Here is a 22,587-nt window from a genome sequence, read left to right as displayed (position 1 = left end):
TGGCTCAAGTCCCACATACTCCACTTACTGGCTGTGTAACCATGGGCAGGTCGTTTAAACTCTGAGGCTGTTTCCTCCTGGCCTAAATGGCATTGGTACCAGAACCTGCCTGAGAGCTACTGGGAGGACCTCTGAGAACTGGCATGGGAGCCTTTAAATGGTATCACAGACCATCTCAGGGTTTCCTAAGCCTGCCTCTGTTTCCTACCCAGCCCTTAGCACACACGCTTCTAGAGTTCTCACAACTGGAAATACCCTCCCCCCCCACAAACCTTTTTAGGATCCAAGCCAGGGGCAGACAAGCTCATGCATTACAGACCCAAATCACCCATCACCTCCCATTTAGCACCAATTTTATTGAGCTAGTTTGTTGGCTGTGCGCAGCTGGGAAAATGGGAGAAACCAGCGGAGTTGGGGAACAGGGAGCTTTCCTTCCCTATAGACCTTGCACCAGGAGTCCGTGTACAGGAGAAGCAGGCTGAAGTACCGAGAAAAGGGGGGTGGCCCAGCAGGAGGCGAGCTGCCCCTGAAGCAGGGGCCCGAGGTTGGAGTGGGAGACACAGCTCAAGTTCAGCAGAGAAATGCAGGGGACCTGGCCTTTGAGGAATTCTGATAGAACCAGTGCCAACTGGGCGCGAACAGGCTCGTGTTGCTGATGGGATGATGCGGGCAGTCGTTGTAAGGGAAGGCAGGTTATATGTGCCCCATAGTTGAATCCTGGGGACCCCAACATAATGGCCAGTGTTTCTTCTGAGGCCCGTGTGGTCTCACTGCTCTGATTGACCTCTCTGCTCCCTAATCAGCTTACTCCAAAAATGTGCAGGCAAGATTTCCTGTTCCCAGACTCAGCAGCTTCTCCCCCTCATAAACCCTGGTTTGACCCTGGTTTCTTGACCCAATTGATACTGTCACACGTGAGAAAACACTTTGGGGGCAAACAAACAACTAACTGCCTCTGGGTCAGTCCTCGATGTGCCCACCTGGGGAGCCAAGGAAGTCCTCTCCACACAGCCTGGGTAGATCTCTGGCTTGTGATCGCTGCTGGGCCCCATGCAGAAGCAGCAGCAAGTGGGGGCATAACCAGAATGTGCCAGATGTGCCCACCCCACCGAGCCTGGGCAGCCCCTGGTTCCTGGCCACAAAGCCCTGGATTGACGGTGGCGTCCGGCCGGCTGGTCAGCTAGGACAGGCGGATCCTGACCCGCACGCTGGAGTGGGTCACCAGGGCGCCGTAGTGCCCCACCCAGGAGCGTGTGTCTCTCCCATACTGCTCAAAAGACACGTAGCGGATGCCCTTGCCAAAGTTGGTGAAGATGTGGGAGACCTGTGGGGGAAGGAGAGGTTTGGGGTGAGGGCGTGGACGCAACCCCCTCCCTCCGTACTCTCCACGGAAACTTCGTCAAGGACCGAGTCAGCACCAGGCCCTGCTCTAGGCGCTGGGGATAAGCAGTAAGGACAGCCCTGGTGGAGCCGACATGCTGGTGGGGACCCAGATGCTGAACAGGATCGAGGGGGGTCAGGGGCAGAGAGCATCCTGCGAGGAGGTGGGCATTGCGAAATGAGCCAGGGAGAGCCCACTGAGAAGGTGACATTTGAGCAAAGACCTGCAGGAGGGGAGGAAGCCATATGGGGATCTGGAGGAAGGGTGTTCCAGGCAGAGGGTACAGCCATGCAAAGGCCCTGAGGCGGGAGGGTGCCAGAGCAGGTAACTGAGGGGAAGAGAAGTAGGAGGTGGGGTCAGGGAGGTAACAGGGTAGACCCTGCAGGGCTTTAGGCCATGGGAAGACTTGGGCTTTTCTTCCAAGATGGAACCACAGGAGGCCATGAAAAGGGGAGAGTTGTGATCTGAATTCCCTTTCAATGGAATCTTTCTGGATGCTGCGTCTGGGGTGAAGGCAGGAGCAGGAAGGCCGTCTAAGGTTACTTAAGGTTACATAGTGATGCAGTGACTGTGACAGCACAGGTCCAGGAGGCAGCCTGGCCTGGGATCAGGCCCTGCACACCTTAGTGAGACTTGGGGTCACTTAACTGCCCTGTGCCTCAGTCTCCTTGACTTTGGAGTGGAAATAGGGCCAGGACTTTGGTTCACTGCTGCAATCCTAGCCCCTAGAGCAGTGCCTGGCACACAGTAGGTGCTCAATAAATGTGTGTTCAACAACTAGGCTGTTGTGTTAAAGAAATGAATTAATATGTAAAACTCTTGGAACAAGGCTTAGAGTGTAGTGAGAAATTGTTAGCTGTTATTATAGGATAACCAGCAGTGATGAGAGCTGACAAGGGAAAGTGAGCAGAAAGAGAGGCTGGGGGGTGCTGTGCCTCTAAGCGGGTCAGGGGTGATCAGGAGGGCAGGCTGGACCCACCTGGCGGCAGCCCCTCTCAGTCCACTGAAGGACTGGGTTGGGCGAGGCCGAGAACTTGACCACTTCGTTTTCGTACACATCCAGGAGGCGCACCCTGAGCCGGTAGATGCAGCCGCAGTTCTCTCGGGCACCCCACCTGCCAGGAGGCAGTGAGCCTCGATGCCCCCGTCACCCACTCGGCTCTCTGGGTCGAGGTGGGGGGAGGCTGAGGGCAGGGCCTCCCTGCCTCTAGATGAGGGGCCCACACACCCGCACTGCAGCCAGGGAGGTCCCAGCCTGAGACCCTCTGGGAAGGAGTGGTGGTGCTCCCAGGGTGAAATCAGAACCTAGAGGAGGAGCCTGGGTGCTCCTGGGGTGGGGCCTGGGTGCTCTTGGGTGGATTCTTGAGGCTTTGGGTCACCAGATGTGGGAGGAGAATCCCGGTGAGAGGAACCAGAACCCACGGGGGTGGGGAGGAGCCAGTGCTCAAGAAGGGACTGGATTCTGTGGAAGAGCCAGACCCTGGGTGCTCTGTAGAGGAGCCTGAAGGACACAGGTGTCTAGCTGCTCTGGGGACTTCAGTGAGGACCAGAGCCCCAGAGAGGAGCCTGAACTTTTTGGGGCAGAGCTGGGTGCTCTGGGAAGGAGGGAGCTCACTGTAAGCCCACAGGCTCTGAAGCCAGCCAATGCCCCTGTCGCAGCCCCGGTGCCCAGGGCAATGCTCCTAGGCCTTCTGAAGCCTTGGGCATCCACAAGCCCTTAGGGTCAGCACTGGGGTGGGGGTAATGAGGGCGGGGATGAGGACTCCTTAGTTCAGACCAAGCCAAGCCCATCTGTGGGGTCATGGCAACAACTCCCCGTCCAACGGGGAAGTGGCTGGGGAGCACAGAGTGGGACTCTGGGCTCACCGAGGCTCTGCCCCTCGCTGGCTCTGTAGCTCTGAGAGCCTCACTTCTGAGTCTAACAGCAGCGACCCCATGGGGTTGATGGGGGCTCAAAATGAGTCCCTTTGGCCGAACAGTGACCTCCGCAGTTGATGCTAGAGAGCAGGTTGCCACTCGCCACTCACCAGTCGGCCACGCAGATCTCGATCTGGGCACTGTCCAGCAGCTCCTGCCACACCCCCTCCATCACCAGGTCCACAAGCTGCCTCTTGAAGCACCAGCTGGGAAGGGAGGATGGTGGGGGGTGGGGTAGACAGTGCTGTGGCTGCCCCTCATCATTCATTCAAGTCACAGCCTAGAAACCACCTCCTCCAGGAAGCCTCCCCTGGTAACCCTGTCTAAAGTAGCCCCTCAGAGTTTGCTCTACAAGATCTGAAGAGGTATGATGGGCTGGACACTTTCTGTTTGCCTCTCAGATGCTCTCCACCATTCTCCATCCTGCTCAGAATATGAGAAAACTGGAGGCTCACCCACTGGATGTCTGAGCAGGGAATTCTGGGGCCTGCGAAAGTACCTGGGCCCAAGGCCTAAGGTTGTTCTGCTTGTGTGGACTGGTCTCCCTTACTAGGTTGGGTCAGCCATTGGGAAGTGCCAGTAGGAGATGGAAAGGAGGGAAGAGGGTCAAATTACAGTGTTTACTGTCCTGGCTCCCTTCTGTGGGATCACTGCAGGACTGCTGTATCCCAGCTCCGTCAGCATTCTCTTCTCATCCTCTCTGTCTTCAGGTTTCAGTAACTGCTTCCTCCCTTGGCCCTTACAGGCCCAGGGGTGGCAGGGTCCCTTCTCCCTACTGTTACCAGCCAGGGGTCCTGCAGTATCCCTTATGGTCTGTGTATACCTCTGTAAAAAGTCCCTTTCTCCTAATCTGGATGTGCCATCTTTTGCCTGCTGGGACTGTGACTGAAACATATAACAAAGCCATAGTGATAGAAATAGCATAGTGTCAGTGCAAGTACAGAAAAAATGACAATGGAATAGAACAGAGGGCTCAGAGAACAGACCTAGTTATGTATGGGAACTTCATTAATGACAGAGATGGTATCACCTTCCATAGAATGCATAGATTCTTTAGTAGATGATGTTGGCAAAATTGGCTCAATATATGGAGGGGAAAAAATTGAATCCTTACCTAATACCACATCCAAAGGTGGATTAAGGACCTAAATGTGAAAGATTAATCTATGAGATTAATAGAAGAAATGAGATTACTAGAAGAGAGAATACAAAAAAATATTGTTTTGATCTAGGGATGGGAAAGGGCTTTTAAAACAAAATTTCAAAAACACAACTTCTAAAGCACAAAGAAAAGAAAAAGCTGAATTTGAACACATTAAAAATGAAAGATTTCTATCCAACAAAGAACACCATGGTCACAGTTAATTCAGATGGCAAAGTGGGAGATTTCCTCAATGTTCAGAATGGACAACAGACCGACATCTAGAATAAGAAAGGAATTCTTGCATATCATCAAGAAAAAGACATCAACCCTAATAGAAAATCTGAACAGTTTTCAAACGAATTTTACAAAACAGGAAATCTCTTAAAAACAATGTGAACAAGCTTCATTATTAGTAAATAGGAAAATGCAAATCAAAATATTGCGATATTGCTTCACCCCTAATATACTGCGATTACTAGAAAGCTGGATAATGTATTAGAATGATTGCCTATTGGGGGAGGGAACAAGGAGACTAGGTGTGAGGATAAAAGGGTCAATCCACCAATCAGATTGTTTTGGTTCTTCATAGCACTGATCACGGTCAGAATCTCTGGAGCCAGGCTACCCAGGTTCAAGTCCAGGCTCCACTGTTTACTAGACACAGGGTACTCTCACCCTCTTCTATATATAGGGAGTGATATTACCTGACTCTCAGGGTTGGTACAAGAATTAAAAGAGTTATGTATAAAGCATTCAGAACAGCTCTGGTGTAGAGTAAGCCCTATATAAGTGCTGTGTTGTTGTCATTATTATTCTTATTTTACTGTTAATGTCCTTAATGTCATTCTCCAACCTTACGTCTAAAATGTAAATGAAAACAGAGCAGGTTCATGGTCTTTCTGATTCTTCCTTGTATCTCTGGCTTATAAAACAGTGCCTAGTACCTGACGGGCTCTCAACAAATATTTGTTCACTGAACGAATGAATGAAGGAGGGAAGGAAGGAGGAAGAGAGTGAAGGTGGGTGAGGGTGAGAATGAGGACAGTAGGGTGGGGTCCGCCTTCCATCTCCGGACTGTTGCCCCAGGGATCAAGGGCCACTCACTCGAAAGAAGTCACGAAGCAGGTCTGGGAAGGGGCCCCCGGCACCAGTGTTACGTTCTTTTCCACGGCCCAGCCATTCCCACCGTGCTCCACCTCCCAGCCTCTGAAGCCCTCTGTGGGATACAAGAGGATTCAACAGAAGGGATTCGCCCACCAGCTCGCCCAGAAAAGTCCTCATCACCACCCAACTTGCCCCGCCCATGAGCTGCCTAGCCACAGACCCGCCCACTGGCTCCTCCCCGGCTCCGCCCCTCAGCTGCCGGCACTCCTGGTCTCACCCACGTCCGCATCACTCAGCCCTGCCCACCCATTCGGGCTCTCCCTGGCCCCGCCCATCGGCAAAGACTCCCACCTCGCCCGCCCTGCTTTCACCACGCCCCCTGGTTCCTCCTTGCCTTGACCCCGCCCACTCAGCCAGGTTTCCCTCACCCCCACCACGGACTCTCAAAGCCTCCCCCATCAGCACCCAGCCTATTGCTCCCAGCCCGTTCCTGAACCTCCCTCCTTAGCCACGCCCACTGGCTTTTCTGCTCTGCGCATCTCCAATCACGGCCCCGCCTCCGGCCCTGACTACTCTGTCTCGCCCACGCTTTCCCGCTCTCCTGCTCCACCCACAGCCCCTGGCTCCTCCCACTGGACCAGGCTCTCCCTGTAGCCCCGCCCAGCCCCGCCCTGGCCTCTTCCCTCTACCACGCCTCCTGGCTCCTCCTGTCTTGGCCCCACCCCCGACCCGCCCTCATCCTGGCCCCACCTCCCACAGCCCCGCCAGAGTCCCCGTCCCGCCCACCCCGTTGGGCGCCTCGGCCCGCCCAGGCCCCGCCCCCCGGCACCCACTCTCGCCGCAGGAGTTGTAGATGAGGTTGCGGCCGAGGGGCGTGCGCAGACAGTAGCGCGCCAGGGCGCAGAGCGGGAGCTCTTCGTCGTCCTCGCTGCTGGGCGGGCAGCGCTGGGCCACCGCGTAGAGTGCGCGGCCCTCGGCGCTGCGGTCGCGGGCCAGCTGCAGCAGCCACACGGTGGGCCCGTCCACCACGTCGCGCCAGGCGCGGCACACCGGGCGGCAGCGCGTCACTAACGCGTGCGGCGGCACGTGGCTCAGCACCTGCACCAGCAGCTCTGGGGGCAGCGCGTCCAGGGCCAAGGGCGGGTCCGCGGGCCGCCGCTGCCGCGAGGGCCGGCCGCCCATCTCCCGTCGCCGGCGCCCTGCAGGTGGAGAGGGTCGGCGAGTCAGCGCAGCCTGGTCGCCTCGCTTCCCAGGATGCAAGGCCCTTCTGGCTTGACAGTTCCCACCAGGCTCGTGGGCAAGCGGACACCTCCTGCCGCCTGGCTCCGCAGGAAAGAGTGGGGTCAACTTATCCCGGCCACCTCCAACCGGTCCCTAGGGGCAAAAGATCCCTGGCCTGCCCATGACCCCACCCGGGCTGCTAAACACAGCTTCCACCTCCAGGGAGCGCATCTGTGTCAGGCCATGTGCCCGGGGTGTACTGAAGAACCCACGAGAGGAACCCACCAGAGAAAGGCAGCCTCACCCCACCTCTCCACCTGTCCCAACTCCTGGGGCCCCTGGAACATCTTTCCCCCATCTCTTCTCTGAGCGTTTTCTCCGCCTTCTGGCTCTAACCTGACCCGGCTCTGCCCTGAGGACATGCCTTCTCTTGCGGCCCTTCAAGTGGATAGGTCTCCTTGCTCCTCTGTGCTGCTTCCAGACCCTTCTCTCTCCACCTTCCCCAAACCCCCAGCTGGGGATCCCTTGTCTTCAGAGTAGACCCTTCACTGCCTGGCCTTGTGTGCCACCCACCCGTCCCTGTGCCTACCTGCTCGCTTTCCCATCAGTGCCCTGCTTCCTGCTGCTCCTCCCATTATCCTTGGTGGGTCCCACATCCAGGTAGATGATCCTTCAACCTCCCGGCCTCTGGGCTCCTGGGCCTCCTCTCAAGTGATCCTGTCCTCCCTCCACACCCTCCCTCCCAGAGCCACACCTAAACCTTATCTCCATAACCACAGCCTCCTCGGAATCTCCACCTCATGTGTCTCACTGTCTGTCCATCATCCTTCTGTACTCAGGTCCCTGCGATCCTCAACCCACTACAATCTCCCATCCTTTGTCCCTACCTCCTTTTCTCTGCCCCTCACCCCTCATTTCTTCCCTTCCCAACTTAAATTTTAGGAGCTTAATCATTATAAACACTCTTGGCACATACCCTCAATGCCCCAGTCCCCTTTGGCTTCCTCCTGCACTGATCCTGGTTAAATGTTACCCTCCTCCTTCTCTGAGCCGGCACATATACACACATAGCTCAAGGTGGCTGGAGCACAACACACAACCCCGCTGGCTTGTGCCACTTCAGGTTTGTGACCGCGCCCCTCAGGCAGGTCCCTAACGCTGCCTGGCAATCGTATCACAGCTATTCCCTTGTCCACTTGCTTTCCTGTTTCACACCTTCCCCCGTCCCCTAACCCCTTACCTGTCCTTCCCCCTTTCACTCTCACCTGATGAACTTGCTTCTTATTTTGCAGAGAAAATACAAGCGATAAGAAGTGAACTTCCACAGCCCTGCCGTCTGCCACCCACCCGTGCCTGTGCCCACCCGCTCGCTTTCCCACTGTGATGGCCCTGTGTCACGCCCACTCGTGCCCTGCCCCCACCCCTCCTGCCTCCTCCAGGCCAGGGCCCCCCAACCCCCTCTTCTCTCCACTGTGCCCTCAGTTCCCCCTCTGGGCTGGATTGTTCCCATCAGCCCCCACCCAGTGTCAATCCTCCCATCTTAAAACCAACCCTCTCTTGATCCCACCTCCCCTTCCAGCTCCAGCCCATTTCTTTGCTTCTCTTTATAGTAAAACTCCTCAAAAAAGTTGTTTATGCTGGCTGCCTCTCTATTTTCTCTTCCTATTAAACCTTCTCTAATTAGGCCTGGCCTCTCCACCCTCACCCCACCCCCAAGCGTCAGAGTCATGATGACCTCCATGGTGCTAAGCCAGTGGCCACCGCTCAGTCCTCACCTTGCTGGACCCACCAGCAGCAGCCCCATGCGGGCCACCCCCTCTTCACTTGGCCTCGCGGACACTACAGTGCTCTGGACCCTTCCAGCCTCCCCGGAGGCTCCCGGGCGGGCTCCAGGCCGGGTTTTCCTCCACGCTTTGGTCTTGCCATGTCAGAGCTCGGGCTCTGGAGCTCCTCTCTTCTGTGTTAACACTCCCTGATCCCGCTGCCTCTCCCCTGTTCCCCACAGGCAGCCACAGGGAGCCTGCGAACACCTGAATCAGATCACGCCCCGCCCCCCAGAGCCCTATGGCGGCCCTGTCTCACTCATGATGAAGGACAGAGCCCTACCTGTGGCCCACAAAGCCCCCACATAATCTGCCCCTGTCCCCTCCCTGCGCTCCTCTCCCACTACTCTCCCTCTGGTCACCTGCCCAGTCGCACCGGCCCCCACACCTCACGGCCTTTACCCTGACCCTTCCCTCTGTGCAGATCCAGGTAATTTCTTTTCTCACCTCCCTTCTCCTTTCAAGTCTTTGCTCAGATGTCACCTTCTTTACAGTTTCAGGGCCTCCCCACCACCAACCACATTCTCCTCCATTTTCCCTACTTTATAGTTCTCTGAAGCTCTTATTGCTTTCTAACCCACACACAAAGTATATATAATTCACTTTTTTCTTTTCTTTAGTGTGACTCCCCAGCCACATTGTAATCTCCATAGGGCCAGAGATTATTGTGTGTTTTGGGTTTTTTGTAGGTTGGTTGGTTTATTTATTTATTTTGGGGGCATACTGCTGTATCCTCAGAGTCAGCAACAGTGCCTGAGCCATAGTAAATGCTCAATAAATAGTTGTTAAATGAACTAATGAATGAACCATCACATCAAAAACCCAGTTCACAGATGAGAAAACTGATGCACAGTAAGGCAAAACAACTTTATTTAACAAGAACTCAGCAGCTAGCTCCAGACAGACTGAGAAACTCATTTCCTTTCACTCTGAGAGGCGGAGTAGCCTAATAGTTAACGTCTAGTTCCTGACCCCAGCCTGCCTGGGGCAAACCCCAGCTTTGCTACTAGCTAGTTACATGACCGAGGACAAGTCACTCAACCTTTCCGTGCCTCAGTTTCTTTTTCTGAACATGGGATTGATGACAGTACCTACTTCACAGGTTTTCTGTGAGGATTAAATGAATTAATATTTGTAAAGCAATTAAGAAAAGCCCCTGGTGTCTAGTAAATAACAGTGATCTTCATTTAGTATTAAACACTGAATTATATTAGTTGCTATTATTATTACTACACGACATATAAAACGGACTAGTGACTATTTAGCTGTGATATTTTCTTTTGTTGACATTTATTGGGCCCTTATTAAGCCACCGTGCTGAGCACTTAAGCTGGATCAGCTCACAGAATCCCATCAATTCATTTAATGGGCAAAACCATTCTTGGAGGTTGCCCTGGGTTATGAGGATTCAGTGATCTAATGTTTATTACATGCATGCACCCAGCAAGTGATCAATTCATGACAGCTGTTATTATTTTTAAACAAATTGATTAAAGTTCTTTTTAAAAAAAGGAAATAAGCCTGTGCTGGGCAAGTCATCAGTGGGTATGGCATAAATGCTGTCACTCCTTCACTCTCAGTGAATGAAGTTGCAGAGACAAGTTTTGGAGAGACCCACTTATGCTTCTCCCCATGCGGTTATTCATTGCAGTAATTCATAAGTGATTCATAAGTGGGTCCGCCAGTGGGCCTGGTGTGGACGTGAGACTCACCGGTGCCCAGTCCCGTGGGTCTGCTCTTCTGAGGAACCTGTCAGTCTCAAGCCAATGTGAGATCTCTGGAGCTGGAGGGAGCCCCCTTTCACACAATGAAGGCAGCCAGAATTCACCAAGGAGCCAGGACCTTAAAAAGATGTGCCTTGTGAGCACCCAGTATGCACAAGTATTGTTTGGGGTGTTCTGCTGAGGGCCAAGAGTTACTTTGTATCCACCACGTCCTCGTGGCTGAACGTCCGTCCCCACCCCCCACTGGCTGGTCGGCGTGGGTAAGTGAGGCACCGGGCTGCATGTGGAGTGTGTGTGCTGGGGGCGGGGACAGTTTTAAATTGGTGTCAGGGTGGCTGGGGATGCTACTGGCATTCAGTCTCCAGGGCCCCGGGATGCCATGGCAGACTATTTTCCCAAAACGGCTGTGACGTTTCCCGTCTCACATGCTTGTCCAGAACTTTGCCTCTCCCACCCAGGATGGACTCACACCCCCTCCCTTGGCCCTGGACGGGCCTTTATGACTGCCTCAACTTTCCGGGCACTGCAGAAGGGGCTCTGCTGAGGGTTTTCTGGGGCTGGGTCATAAAAGGGGACACAGCTTCTGCGGGGGCCTGTGCCTTTGCAGCCCTGTGTGGTGTGCTGCTAAATATTTAACCAATTCTCTAAGTGGGGAGGGTGGTGGAGTCCAGGTTTATGGCATTTGCTGATTTCCTGGGGCAAATTCACCCATCATGGCTGGTTTCCAGTTACCAACGTAAAGGCCCTGAACTGTGGAGCTGCAAATAGACATGCACGATCGACACCCACGAGCTGATGTGAGCCAGCTCCAGCACACCACGGGAGAACTCTGGCCCCGCCAGACGCCTCTGCCGGAGAGCCCACGTGGAGAGCCCATGTAACGATGGGGAGACGTGCTTGGGGAGCCCCGGCTGTTTTGAGTCTCCCATCCCACCTGCTAGACATGGGGGTGACCAAGCCTTCAGGTGACCCAACTTGCAACCGCACAGCTGCCCCTAAGTGAGAATCACTCAGCTGAGCCTGGTCAACCCCGGATTCATAGAAGATAAGACTTTAAGGGTTATTGGGTAAAGCCACTCCATTTTGAGCGGTTTGTTACTCAGCACCAGCTAAATGGAACACAGCCCAGCGACCTGCCCTGCTAGAACAGTTACCACCGATAGAGAACTGTCCTGCCCCTGATGCCAAGGGGGTTCCCATTAAGAGATCCTGGGGGCCCTGACTGTAGACACAGAAAGATCTGGGTTCAAATTTTGGGTCTACTCTCTTCCTGTCTGTGATTTGCAGCAAAAAAGAGTCATCTCCTCTGAGCCTAGTAATTATAATTCAGGAGTACCATGATTTTTTTTTCTTCTTCAAACTATGCTTTTTTTTTTTTTTTTTAATGCTGAAATACTGGTACTTTTGATGGTGTAATAGCTTTATTTGATCTTATTTTAAATTTTGTTATCTGAGTCTGTGAGCGTTAAACCAACGATTCATTTTGCGATTCTGCCAAGAGAATTTCAGGCATTAACATTTCACACCAGGGAATGTAATTAATGCCACCAAACTGTATGCTTGAAAGTGGTTACAATGGGAACTTTTATGTTGTATATATGTTGCCACAAGAAAAACAATAAAAATAAATAAATATTTCAAAGTGGGGAGAAATATAGACTCATTTAGAAAGTGCTTTTTTTTTAAACCTCTCTAATCATCAAGAAGATGAAGAAAATGACAATTCACAAGGCAAAGCTGCATTGTCAAAATAATCCTTACTCCTGTCAAAGGCTTACTTGTCAAGTGAAATATGTTGAAATTGATATAATTTCAACTCACCCTTGGAATCTCTATCTATAGTTGATGAAATTAAGGATGACAAACTAGAAACAAAAACAAGAGTTTGCTACTAATAAAAAGTCAACATATACACCGATATTCATAGTGGCATTATTCACAATTGCCAAAACACTGAAACAACTCAAGCGTCCATCAACCAATGAATGGGTAACCAAAATGTGGTATATATTACGATGGAATATTATTCAGCAGTAAGGAAGAATGAAGTCCTCAAACACGTGACAAAGTGGATGAACCTTGAAGATACTATGTTATGTGAAATAAGTCAGACACAAAAGGACAAATATTTTATGATCTCTCTAATATGAACTAATTATAGTAAGTAAACTCATAGAATTAAAATCTAGACTATAGGTTACCAGGAGATAGAATGAGGGTAGAGAATGGAGATGCAGAATTTTTAGCCAGGTTGAATTTAAATGTTTGGAAATGGACAGAGGTGGTGGTGAGTGTAATTAATAGCACTGAATTATGTGTGTGATTGTGGTTAAAAGGGGAAGTTTAGGGTCGTGTATGTCACTAGAAGGAAAGCTAGAGGATAAAACGGGATCGTATAACAGTGAATCCCGTGGTGGATGATGGCTGTGAGTAATAGTACAAATAAAAAATGTTCTTTCATGAACCAGAACAAACATAACGTCACTTTTACAAGGAGTTAACAATAGAGAGGTATATGGGGAAAATGCACATATTGCAAACTATGGACAATAGTTAGCAATAATATTTTAATATTCTTTCATCAGCAATAACAAATATACCACACCAGTGCTAAGGGTCAATAATGGAGGGTTGGGATAAGAGGTATGGGATTTTTTTTTTTTTTTTTAATTTCAATTTAATGAAAATGTTCTAAAATTGATCCTGGTGATAAATGCTCAATTATGTGATGATACTGTGAACCACTGATTGTGTATTTTGGATGGATTGTATGGTATGTGAATATATCTCAATAAAACTGCTTAGAAAGAAGTCAGCATATACCCAACAGAAATGTAAACATATGTCCACCCAAAGATATGAACAAGAAGGTTCTCAGAAGCACTTTTTGTCATTGCCCAAACCAAAACAAACCAAATGCCCATGAACAGTAGATAGATAAATTGTAGTATATTCATCCAATAGGACACTATAAGCAATAAAAATAAATCAGCCGTTGCTGTGTGCAACAACATGACTGGATCTCACAAACATAATACTAAGAGGAAGAAGCTAGGTACAAAAGAGAATGTGGTGAATTGAAGATGGTCAGATTCTTCAACAGTTCCCCATTGAGAGAAGAGGGGTCTGTTTCCTCTTGCCCTTGAATCTGGGTGGTTTCCATGTTTAGAACTTTCCTGGACCCTGCTCCATGCACCTCTTCCCTTGGCTGATTTTAATCATTTCCTTTCACTGTAATAAACCATAACTGTGAGTAAAACAGCTTTCAAAGAGGACAGTGCACCCCGTTTTACAGTTGGTATCAGAAGTAAGGGCAACCTTGTGGACTGTTCTAACTCTTGCAAAGTCCAACCTCCTTGTGCAGAGACCCATGGAAAGTTCCAGAGATTACACAGAGCGAGGGAGAGGAGCCCAGCACCAGCCAAATCCCACCAGGTGATGTCTCTTGACATCATACAGAGCAGGGGCTGGCAAACTTTTTCTGCAAAGGTCCAGATGGTAAATATTTCAGGCTTTGTGGGGCCGCTCGGTCTCTGTCACAACTATTCAACTCTGCTGTTGTGGTGTGAGGGCAGCCATACCCTATATGTAAACAAATGGGTGTGACCGTGTTCCAACAAAACCTTATTTACCGACATTGAAATTTGAATTTCATATCATTTTCACGTGTCACAAAATATTATCCTCTTCTGGATTTTTCCCAACCATTTAAAAAATATAAAAACCATCCTTAGCTAGAGGGCCCTATAAAGTCAGGCAGTGGATGGCGATGGGTTGCCAACCCCTGTCATTCAGCAAGAGAATCAGCTGATGGAGCCTGGCTGAAGTCCTGTTCTCCAAAATCTTGAGTTATAATAAAATGGCATTTGTCTTAAACCACTAAGTTTGGGGGAAATTTTTACGCAGCATCAGCTAACTGGAACATGCGTGACTGCATGGTTTCATTTATATAAAGTACAAAAACAGGCAAAACTAATCTATGGGAATAGAAGTCAGGGCAATGGCTACACTTAGTGGTGGGGGAGTGACAGTGCGGGACCTGTGGCTAGGAAAGGGTCTGTCTCTTGACCTGGAGGGTGGCTACATGTGCGTGTTCATTTGTAAAAATTCATTGGGTATTATAATTTGTGCATTCTTCCATAGAAGGTTTACCAAAAACAATAACAGTAAAACACAAGAGATGGTAGGCTGTGAACAGAAACAAAAAAGTCCAAAAGCTCTCTCTAAAGTTACTGAACTATAAATGGAACTCTTCTAAAATGAAGGAGTCCATAGAAACCATTTAGAGTTAGCCTATAAGTATCTTTTCAGCAGTTCCCCAAATCATACGGGGCTGGTGACCTTTTTTTTTTTTTTTTTTTTTTTTTTTTTTTTTTTAATCATCATTTTATTGAGATATATTCACATACCACGCAGTCATACAAAACAAATTGTACTTTCGATTGTTTACAGTACCATTACATAGTTGTACATTCATCACCTAAATCAATCCCTGACACCTTCATTAGCACACACACAAAAATAACAAGAATAATAATTAGAGTGAAAAAGAGCAATTGAAGTAAAAAAGAACACTAGGTACCTTTGTCTGTTTGTTTGCTTCCCCTACTTTTCTACACATCGATCCATAAACTAGACAAAGTGGAGTTTGGTCCTTATGGCATTCCCAATCCCACTGTCACCCCTCATAAGCTACATTTTTATACAACTGTCTTCGAGATTCATGGGTTCTGGGTTGTAGTTTAATAGTTTCAGGTATCCCTGGTGACCTTTTTTTTAGTGATTAGAAAATTTTGCCCCCAAATACTCCTTTAACTCAGGGATGATATCATTGACATGGTTTGTTTATTCAGAGTCCACTTTTGAAAAAAGATGAAGTAATATAATTTCATTTTCAAGGTTTGTGACTCATTAAACTGACTTTGTTTTATACAGTGTTTTCTTTATTACTTGATTTTTATTTTCATTAAATTTTAAATAATTTCACTTTTATGGATTTTATAGATTTTAATTAATTTTAAATTATTTTATTAATTTTATCAGTTAAGACTATATTGGAATAACTTAAATGTAACTTTATGTATTTATAAATTTATGTTTTTACCTATAATATTGATACATTGTCGTACTTGAACTGTCATTTCACTAACTTTTAATTTCACTAATAATGGTTACTCTGAACAGCAGTATTTCACTATCAGTCAAAAATACATACATATATGGGTGTTGTCTCCCCTTCTTAAGAGTCAGGGGCCCTCTGGCCATGTACAGTTACAACTTCATGAAAAGAACAAAGGTGATTTCACCAAGGAGCCAAAATTGTACACTTGAAACGAGCGTTGCAACTCCAGGGTGATGTGTACTAATACTTGCAGCTCGCATTGAAATGCATCCAAAAAGTCAGAAGGACTGATGGATGGACAGAGGGAAAGATGGATAAATACGTGCTCAAGCAAGCTTAGTAAAAAGACAAGGGTGGAATCTAGGTGGTGGGTATATGGGTGTTCGTTCATGGTATAATGATTTCAACGTTCCTCTATGTTTGAAAACTTTCCTAATAGAATCATGGGACGGGGCAGGGGAGGAGATCCAATTGAGGAAAACTCGGTATCTGAAACGCCTTTTAGGACCCCTCTGCCGAGGGAAGGGGGTATCTGAGGGTTTTGAGGCTCCCAGGCTGCTGTGCACATCGGGATAGGTGGTGACAAGGAGCTTCCACCACGGAATAAGGAGGATTTGGGTTTAAATTCTGGGGAGGAAGATTCTTAGACGTTGCTAACCTTCTCTGAACCTCTGTTTTCTCATCTGTGATATGGGGATAGTTACTGTTTCCTACCCCAAAGACTTGTTGTGAGTACTGGAGGACTAATATCCCAAAGCCTTGCCTGGGACTCAAGGAATAAGACCCAACAGTAATAAGACAACTAATAGGTTTTAGCTCTTAGGATGATTTGAGAATCTGGAAGAATTATGAACTGAAAGTGATGTGCCCTCTGTGGGTTCCCTTGGGGAGGGGGAGAGAGACAGAGGGCAGTGGGCACACATCTACCTCACTGCCCCCTCCAAACTCTGCTGCCAGCTACCTATGACCCCAGTGTTGAATTTGACTGGGAGAACAAGCAACTCAGCCAAACCAAAACCACCTCCATCAACACCCCATCAAGAGATAAGCACCTTCATGTAAGCTAGGATGTCTCGGGGGGGGGGGTGGGACTTGGGGTGCACCTTGCTGTGTGTATGTGTGTGCACGTCTCTCCATCTATATTTGCACACGAGCCCTGTGTTTCCCAAAATGGGTACCTTTGTAAAAAAACTACCTTTCTTGAGGTATAATTTACATCTGACAAAATGTACACTTTTCAAGTGTACCATTTGATTTTTAACAACTGTATACAACCATGTAACCATCACCACAATCAAGAGATGAAACATTTCCATCACCCCAAGTTTCCCTTTCAACCCCACCCCCACTCCTAGGCAACCACTGCTCTATTCTCTGCCCCTATAGATTCAACTTTTCTTTCCTATAATTTCATATAAATGGAACCATAGTGTGCCAATTAGTCAGTTTCCTGCCTCGCAGCCCCAGGCTGTGAAATTGGAGCTTGGACCTTGAATTCTTTTTCCTTTGCCAGGGTGTTAAGTTTTTCAGCAGAGGGCGCTGGAGAGACATTTTCAGGAAACAAGACTTCCCCGGTTGGGGTTCCAGAGTGTTCCCTCAGGCAGTCTCCTGCAGTGCCCACGGCTTCTGGCACTCGGCTCCTGTAGGGCAGGCAGCTTCTCAGCACCCACACCCTGCAGGGGCAGCTTTCCCAGCACCCGGCTCCTGCAGTGTTCCGGGATCAGTAGCACCCAGCGGCCAGCAACTGCCCCCGACACCCCGGACCCCATTGCTGGTTTCCTAGCAGAGTGCCTCTGGCAAGACATCTCCGCTCGAACTGCTTTCCCCAGTGTCCTAGAGGACAGATTTCTGGCAAGCGACAAAGGGTGGGTTTCTAGCAAGTTCTGCCGGCAGAGCACCAAAGGGCACGGGACTTAATTGCCCTTTGCTGAGCCGCAGCTATGCCCTCTCCTACAAGCCTGGGATGGTCACCTTTCTTGGGCTCCCATCTCAGCTGCTCCTTAAATCTCCTATTTCTATATTCCGTAGACTTCTCTTACCCTCTCAGTAGCCAATCCTTCATTACTCCAAACCCCCTGATAGTCTGTTACAGTCAATAATTCTTTACATTAAACATTCCCTGTTTAAATTACTGTGTGGTGTCAGTCTCCTGATTGGACCTTGACTGATATAAAAAGCATGCCTTGCTTCTTTGTGTCAGCAGAATATCTGTGCAATTCATTTGTGCTCTTACATGTATCAGTGATTCATTCCTTTTTCTTGCTGAGTCGTATTCCGTTGAACACACATAAACCACAATCTGTTTATCCATTCACCATGATGAACACTTGGGATGTTTCCAGTTTGGGGCTATTGTAAATATTCATAACAAGTCTTTGTGCGAGCACGTGGTTTCATTTCTCCTGGGTAAATACCTAGAGTGGAATTCTTGGGTCTTATGGTAAGTATATATTTAACTTTACGAGAAAAGGCCCGATAGTTTTTCAGCATGACTGTGCCATTTTACATTCCCATCAACAATGTACTGGTGAGACTCCCAATTGCATTTGTCTTTTAAATTTTAGACAGAATGGGTTCCCTTTCGTGACTTCTGGCAACTTCCCTCTACCTCACATCTCCCTTAGGAATTTTAACTTTTTGCTCTTGAACTACAGGGCCAGTGTCATTTCTAACCTGCAACAAATGATTACATAAAAAACATCAATAAGGTAAGATTCAAATTCTTTACTCTTCAGAATTACCTGTGTGTTCAAAGATTCAGTGCAGCATCCCCTTCAAGAAGCCAAACTGAGCTACTGGTAACTGGGGACTGTGCTAGCCCATATGATGCCTTTGGGTGGATTTTTCCAAAGACACCCCCTCTGGGTGAATGTACCCCTGGGGTGGCAGGACCTGGTGATCAGAGGCAGGGCTGGATTTGAGCCCCGCTCTCACCAGCCCCTGGCTGGCCTCATAATAATAGTTCACAAGTGCCTGGCTCTGTGCTACGAGTTTTTCAAGCACTGACCAGGGATCCCAAGTTCAAAGTCCTGTGGAAGACGAGCAGTGTCCTACGTGAGGCTGACTGAGTAGAAGGAAACTGGGAGTGGGGGAACTTCAGGCAAACCACGGAGCGCACCATCTGAAGGCCGCAGCCAGGCCTCACACCGGCTGATTTGTTGCCAAGTGGGAAAGTGGGCCTGGGTTGGCCACATATTCCAGTTTTTCAAAAGAGGCCAGAAATCCCAGTTTTTGTATGAAATCCTCCGATTTTAAAATGTTAACAAGGACCTTTTTAAAGAATTAAAGCACAATGCAGGACAGGTAAAACCTATCTGCAGCTCCAGTAACAGCCACTCTGTGGCTTTTGTTATTATCCCAATTGATCTTCACATCGTGAGGAAACTGAGGCCCCGAGAGGGGTAAGGACTCAGGTGAGGCCACGTAGCAGTCAGTGGTGGAGCGGGGATGAGAATCTGGGCAGTCTGATCTCCCTCTCACCATTCCTCTAGAAAGGCAAGCAAAGACATTAAAAAGCAAAGCAAATAGGCAGGAGGCCATCACCACAAAAGAAACGTCAATATATTTCTGAAAGACAGAAAGCAGATGGAAGTCTGGGGATAGGACTGAACTCAAGATGGGGCCAGTGGAGCCTCCAGGGCCCCCTGAGGCTCTGGACCCGGGGTTGGTGGGCTGGGGTGGGCATCCAGGTCAGGAGTGAGCGGGCACAGTGATGAGAGGGGCTAGGCCATCTTTGAACAAACCAGGCCAGTTGGCTCCCTGTTCCTCTCCTTCCTCCCAACAGCCACACAAAGGAAAAACAAAACAATACTGGACAACTGTTCTCTAAAAAAGTTGCATCTGGAAGGTTCCAGGCTGTGGAGTTCCTGAGTAAAGGCTGCCCCTTCTGGCATCTGGAAGTGGGCTTCTGGCCAGACTGGCGTCCTACAGGCAAACACTAACAAGCACTGTCCCCAAAGCACAGGCTGCTCAGTCATCTCTTCAAATCAAGAGAAAGAACCACTGGGAAAGCAGGACTCTAGTTACAGCAGCCTAAAGTCTCATCCCGGTGACCTATAAACCCGCCACCCAGCCCTCATTTGAAAATGTGATTAGACAGGGAAGGATCACCAGATATTTGAAAACCAGCAGCCCGAAAGAAAAACACCAAGATGAACAAGCAGAACTGAGGTGAACTGACCTGAGAGAAAACGGACAATTTAGAGGCTAGTAGAAAGCGGAAAGACCCTACCTGGTACACTCAGCGCAGGCTTCCTGGGCCTACAGTCCCCAGGGCCCCATTCTTGGAAGGGCCTGCACACGTTTTAGTGCTCTGCTGTCTCTGTCTTGGGATTCTTAGTCATTTTTAAAGAAGGGGCGCACATTTCACTTTGCCCTGGGCTCCACAAATTCTGTAGCTCGTCTTGGGTATGCTTAGATTCAAAAGATGTTCCAAACAAAACAAGAACAGGATTCTACAAAAAGAAGAAAGTCTTTAAGAAGAAAGAAAGTAAAATGAACTCCAGGAAATAGATCGGATGAGTTAGAAAGAGGAAGATGCTTCTCTCAAAAGAAAAAATAATAATAATAATAAAGCTATAAGCAACTCTTAAGAAAAACAAAAAATGTTTAAGAAAGTCACAGCCCAAATATGATACACATAAACTATGCCCAAATTATGGTCATCTGATGAAGCATAAGAAAAGAAAATCCATTTGACCCAGTGGCTAGGGACACTCTCCTTCCAGTGGCTCAGAGATATCAATGCTAGATCCACAGAAAAGACCACAGAATCCAGCACACCATGGAGCTCTACAAATTAAATAAGTAGTAGTAAGTGTTATGTATATGAAACAGAATAGGAATTCTGTTTATTGGTTTTCATGGGAAAAGGATTGTCTTTTCAACAAAAGGGGATGGGACAATTGGTAATCTACATTAAAAAACATGAATTTAGACTTTTACCTCATACCACACACAAATATTAACTCAAAATGGATCATAGATCTAAGTATAAGAGTTTGGACTATACAACTTTTATAATAAAACATAGGAGACAATTTTCATGACATTGATTCAGGCAAAGATTTCTTACATACGACACCAAAAGCCAGATCCATAAAAGAGAATTTTGATGAAATATGCATCAAAATTAAAAACGTTTGCATTTCAAAAGACACCATAAAGAAAATGAAAAGCTACAGACCAAGAGAAAATATTTAAAAATCATATATCTGACGAAGGATTTGTATTCAGAAATAACATTTAACAGTTTAAGAAGACAAACATATCAATTAAAAAATGGACAAAAGATTTATATAGACATTTCACCAAAGAAGACATACAAATGATTTGTAAACACATAAAAAGATGCTCAACACTGTAAGTCATTAGGGAAATCTAAATTAAAATCACACTCTCTAGGGTGGCTAGTATCAAAAAGACCCTGCTAAGTGTTGGTGAGGATATGGAGAAACTAGAGCCCTCAGATGTTGCTGGTGGGAATGCAAAATGGTACAGCCACTTTGGAAAGCAGTTTGGCAATTTATTAAAATGGTGAACATTAAAAGAAAAATTAAACAGAAACTTACCATACAACCCAGCAATTCTACTCCTAGGTATCCACCCAAGTGAAATTACAGACTTTTATTTGAAAACAAAGACTTGTATTGGAAAGTTCATAGTAGCACTATACAGCTGTAAACAATCCAAATGTTCAGCAACTGCTGAATGGAAAAACAAAATGTTTACAAGGGAATGTTGTTCAGCAATAAAAAAGGAATGAACCACGGATACATGCGATGATTTGAATGAACCTGTAAACGGTAGGCTAAGTAAAGAGGCCAGACACAAAACATATTATATGATTGTATTTATACGAAACGTCAGGAAAAGGCAAATCTATCAAGACAGAAAATAGATTAGTGGTTGCCTGGGGGTGGGCATGGGAATGATCAATGAGGGAGATTTTGGGGGTGATGAAAATGTACCAAAACTCTGTACATTTGCACATGTGCAACCTGTGATGGTTACACAACACTGCCAATTCACTAAAAATCGCTGAATTGTGCACTGAGAAGGGCTGAATTTTATGGAATGGAAAGCATACCTCAATAAAACTGTTTAAAACAAAATCTGCAAACTTTGCAGTTAAACCACTTAAGACTTAAATATGGTAAGAGAGTAGACTGTAGATGTCATTGGTCTTGACAATGTAAAAGCAAATGTACAACTAAAAAAAGATGAGAAATAAAAGGTGGAGAGGGGGGGCTTAGCTCATCCACTTCCCATAGTGGGAATAAAAAACTTGCCAGAAACAAAAATAAGAGGTAAAGCATAAAATTTAATGTTACAGGTAAACAAAAGGTAATTAAAAACATTGTATAAATATTAAAAATTGGTCGCACAGTGGAGTAGAGGAATATGCAATGAGCTACATACCATCTCTCATAGCAGAGAGTACCCCATGATTCTGAATTTCTCTCTCTCTATTTCTCTCTAATTTCACTGTCATCTCCTTCTCAATTACCCAGCTGCCGGACGGGTAATGGGGTAGGTGAAGTGGGAGGCAAACTCACTTACCTGCTTTTTAGTATATTAAATTTAAATGTAATGAACATCATATATAATAAGAATAGTTTTATTAAAAAATCCCAGACTTCCTAAGAAAACTAGTAGAGTGAATTAATGAATTCAGCAAAGTTTTTGGATGCAAGACTGACATGCAAAAATCAGATGCATTTCTATATACCAGCAATAATCAATCCAAAATTGAAATTAAGAAAACAATTCCATTTATAACAGCATCTAAAAGAATAAAATATCTAGGAAAAAATTTAACCAAGGAGGTGAAAGACTTGTACACTGAAAACTGTAAAGCATTGCTGAAAGAAATTAAAGAAGACCTAAACAAATGGCAAGACATCCTGTGTTCAGGGATTAGAAGATTCAATATTGTTAAGATGTCAGTACTATCCAAAGTGATCTGGAGATTCAGCACAATGCCTATAAAAATCCCCAAAGCTTTTTTTTTGCAGAAATGGAAAAGGGAGTCCTCAAATTCATATGGAATTGCAAAAGCCCCAAATAGCCAAATCAATAGTGAAAAAGAACAAAATTGGAGGTCTTATACTTTCCGATTTGAAAACTTACTACAAACCACAATAATCAAA

The 22,587-nt window shown here is 47.3% G+C and overlaps 1 protein-coding gene across 1 annotated transcript in view; it reads right to left on the bottom strand.

The window, feature by feature from the left end:
- Window positions 1-341: 341 nt before the first annotated feature.
- The window catches only part of FBXO17 (F-box protein 17), a 28,610-nt gene continuing 6,364 nt past the window's right edge, over window positions 342-22,587 (bottom strand). Inside the window, exons 3-8 of the mRNA XM_037819152.1 lie at window positions 10,303-10,432; window positions 6,380-6,745; window positions 5,547-5,658; window positions 3,409-3,504; window positions 2,361-2,496; window positions 342-1,324 (exon numbers count right to left, since the gene is read on the bottom strand). Of these exons, the coding sequence (XP_037675080.1) occupies window positions 1,181-1,324; window positions 2,361-2,496; window positions 3,409-3,504; window positions 5,547-5,658; window positions 6,380-6,728 (837 nt within the window). The 5' untranslated portion in view covers window positions 6,729-6,745; window positions 10,303-10,432 and the 3' untranslated portion in view covers window positions 342-1,180. The remainder of the gene's footprint in view (window positions 1,325-2,360; window positions 2,497-3,408; window positions 3,505-5,546; window positions 5,659-6,379; window positions 6,746-10,302; window positions 10,433-22,587) is intronic.

This window comes from Choloepus didactylus, chromosome 27, assembly GCF_015220235.1.
Source record: "Choloepus didactylus isolate mChoDid1 chromosome 27, mChoDid1.pri, whole genome shotgun sequence".
NCBI classification, from domain to species: Eukaryota; Metazoa; Chordata; class Mammalia; order Pilosa; family Megalonychidae; genus Choloepus; species Choloepus didactylus.
This window is presented reverse-complemented; position numbering and strand designations above follow the sequence as displayed.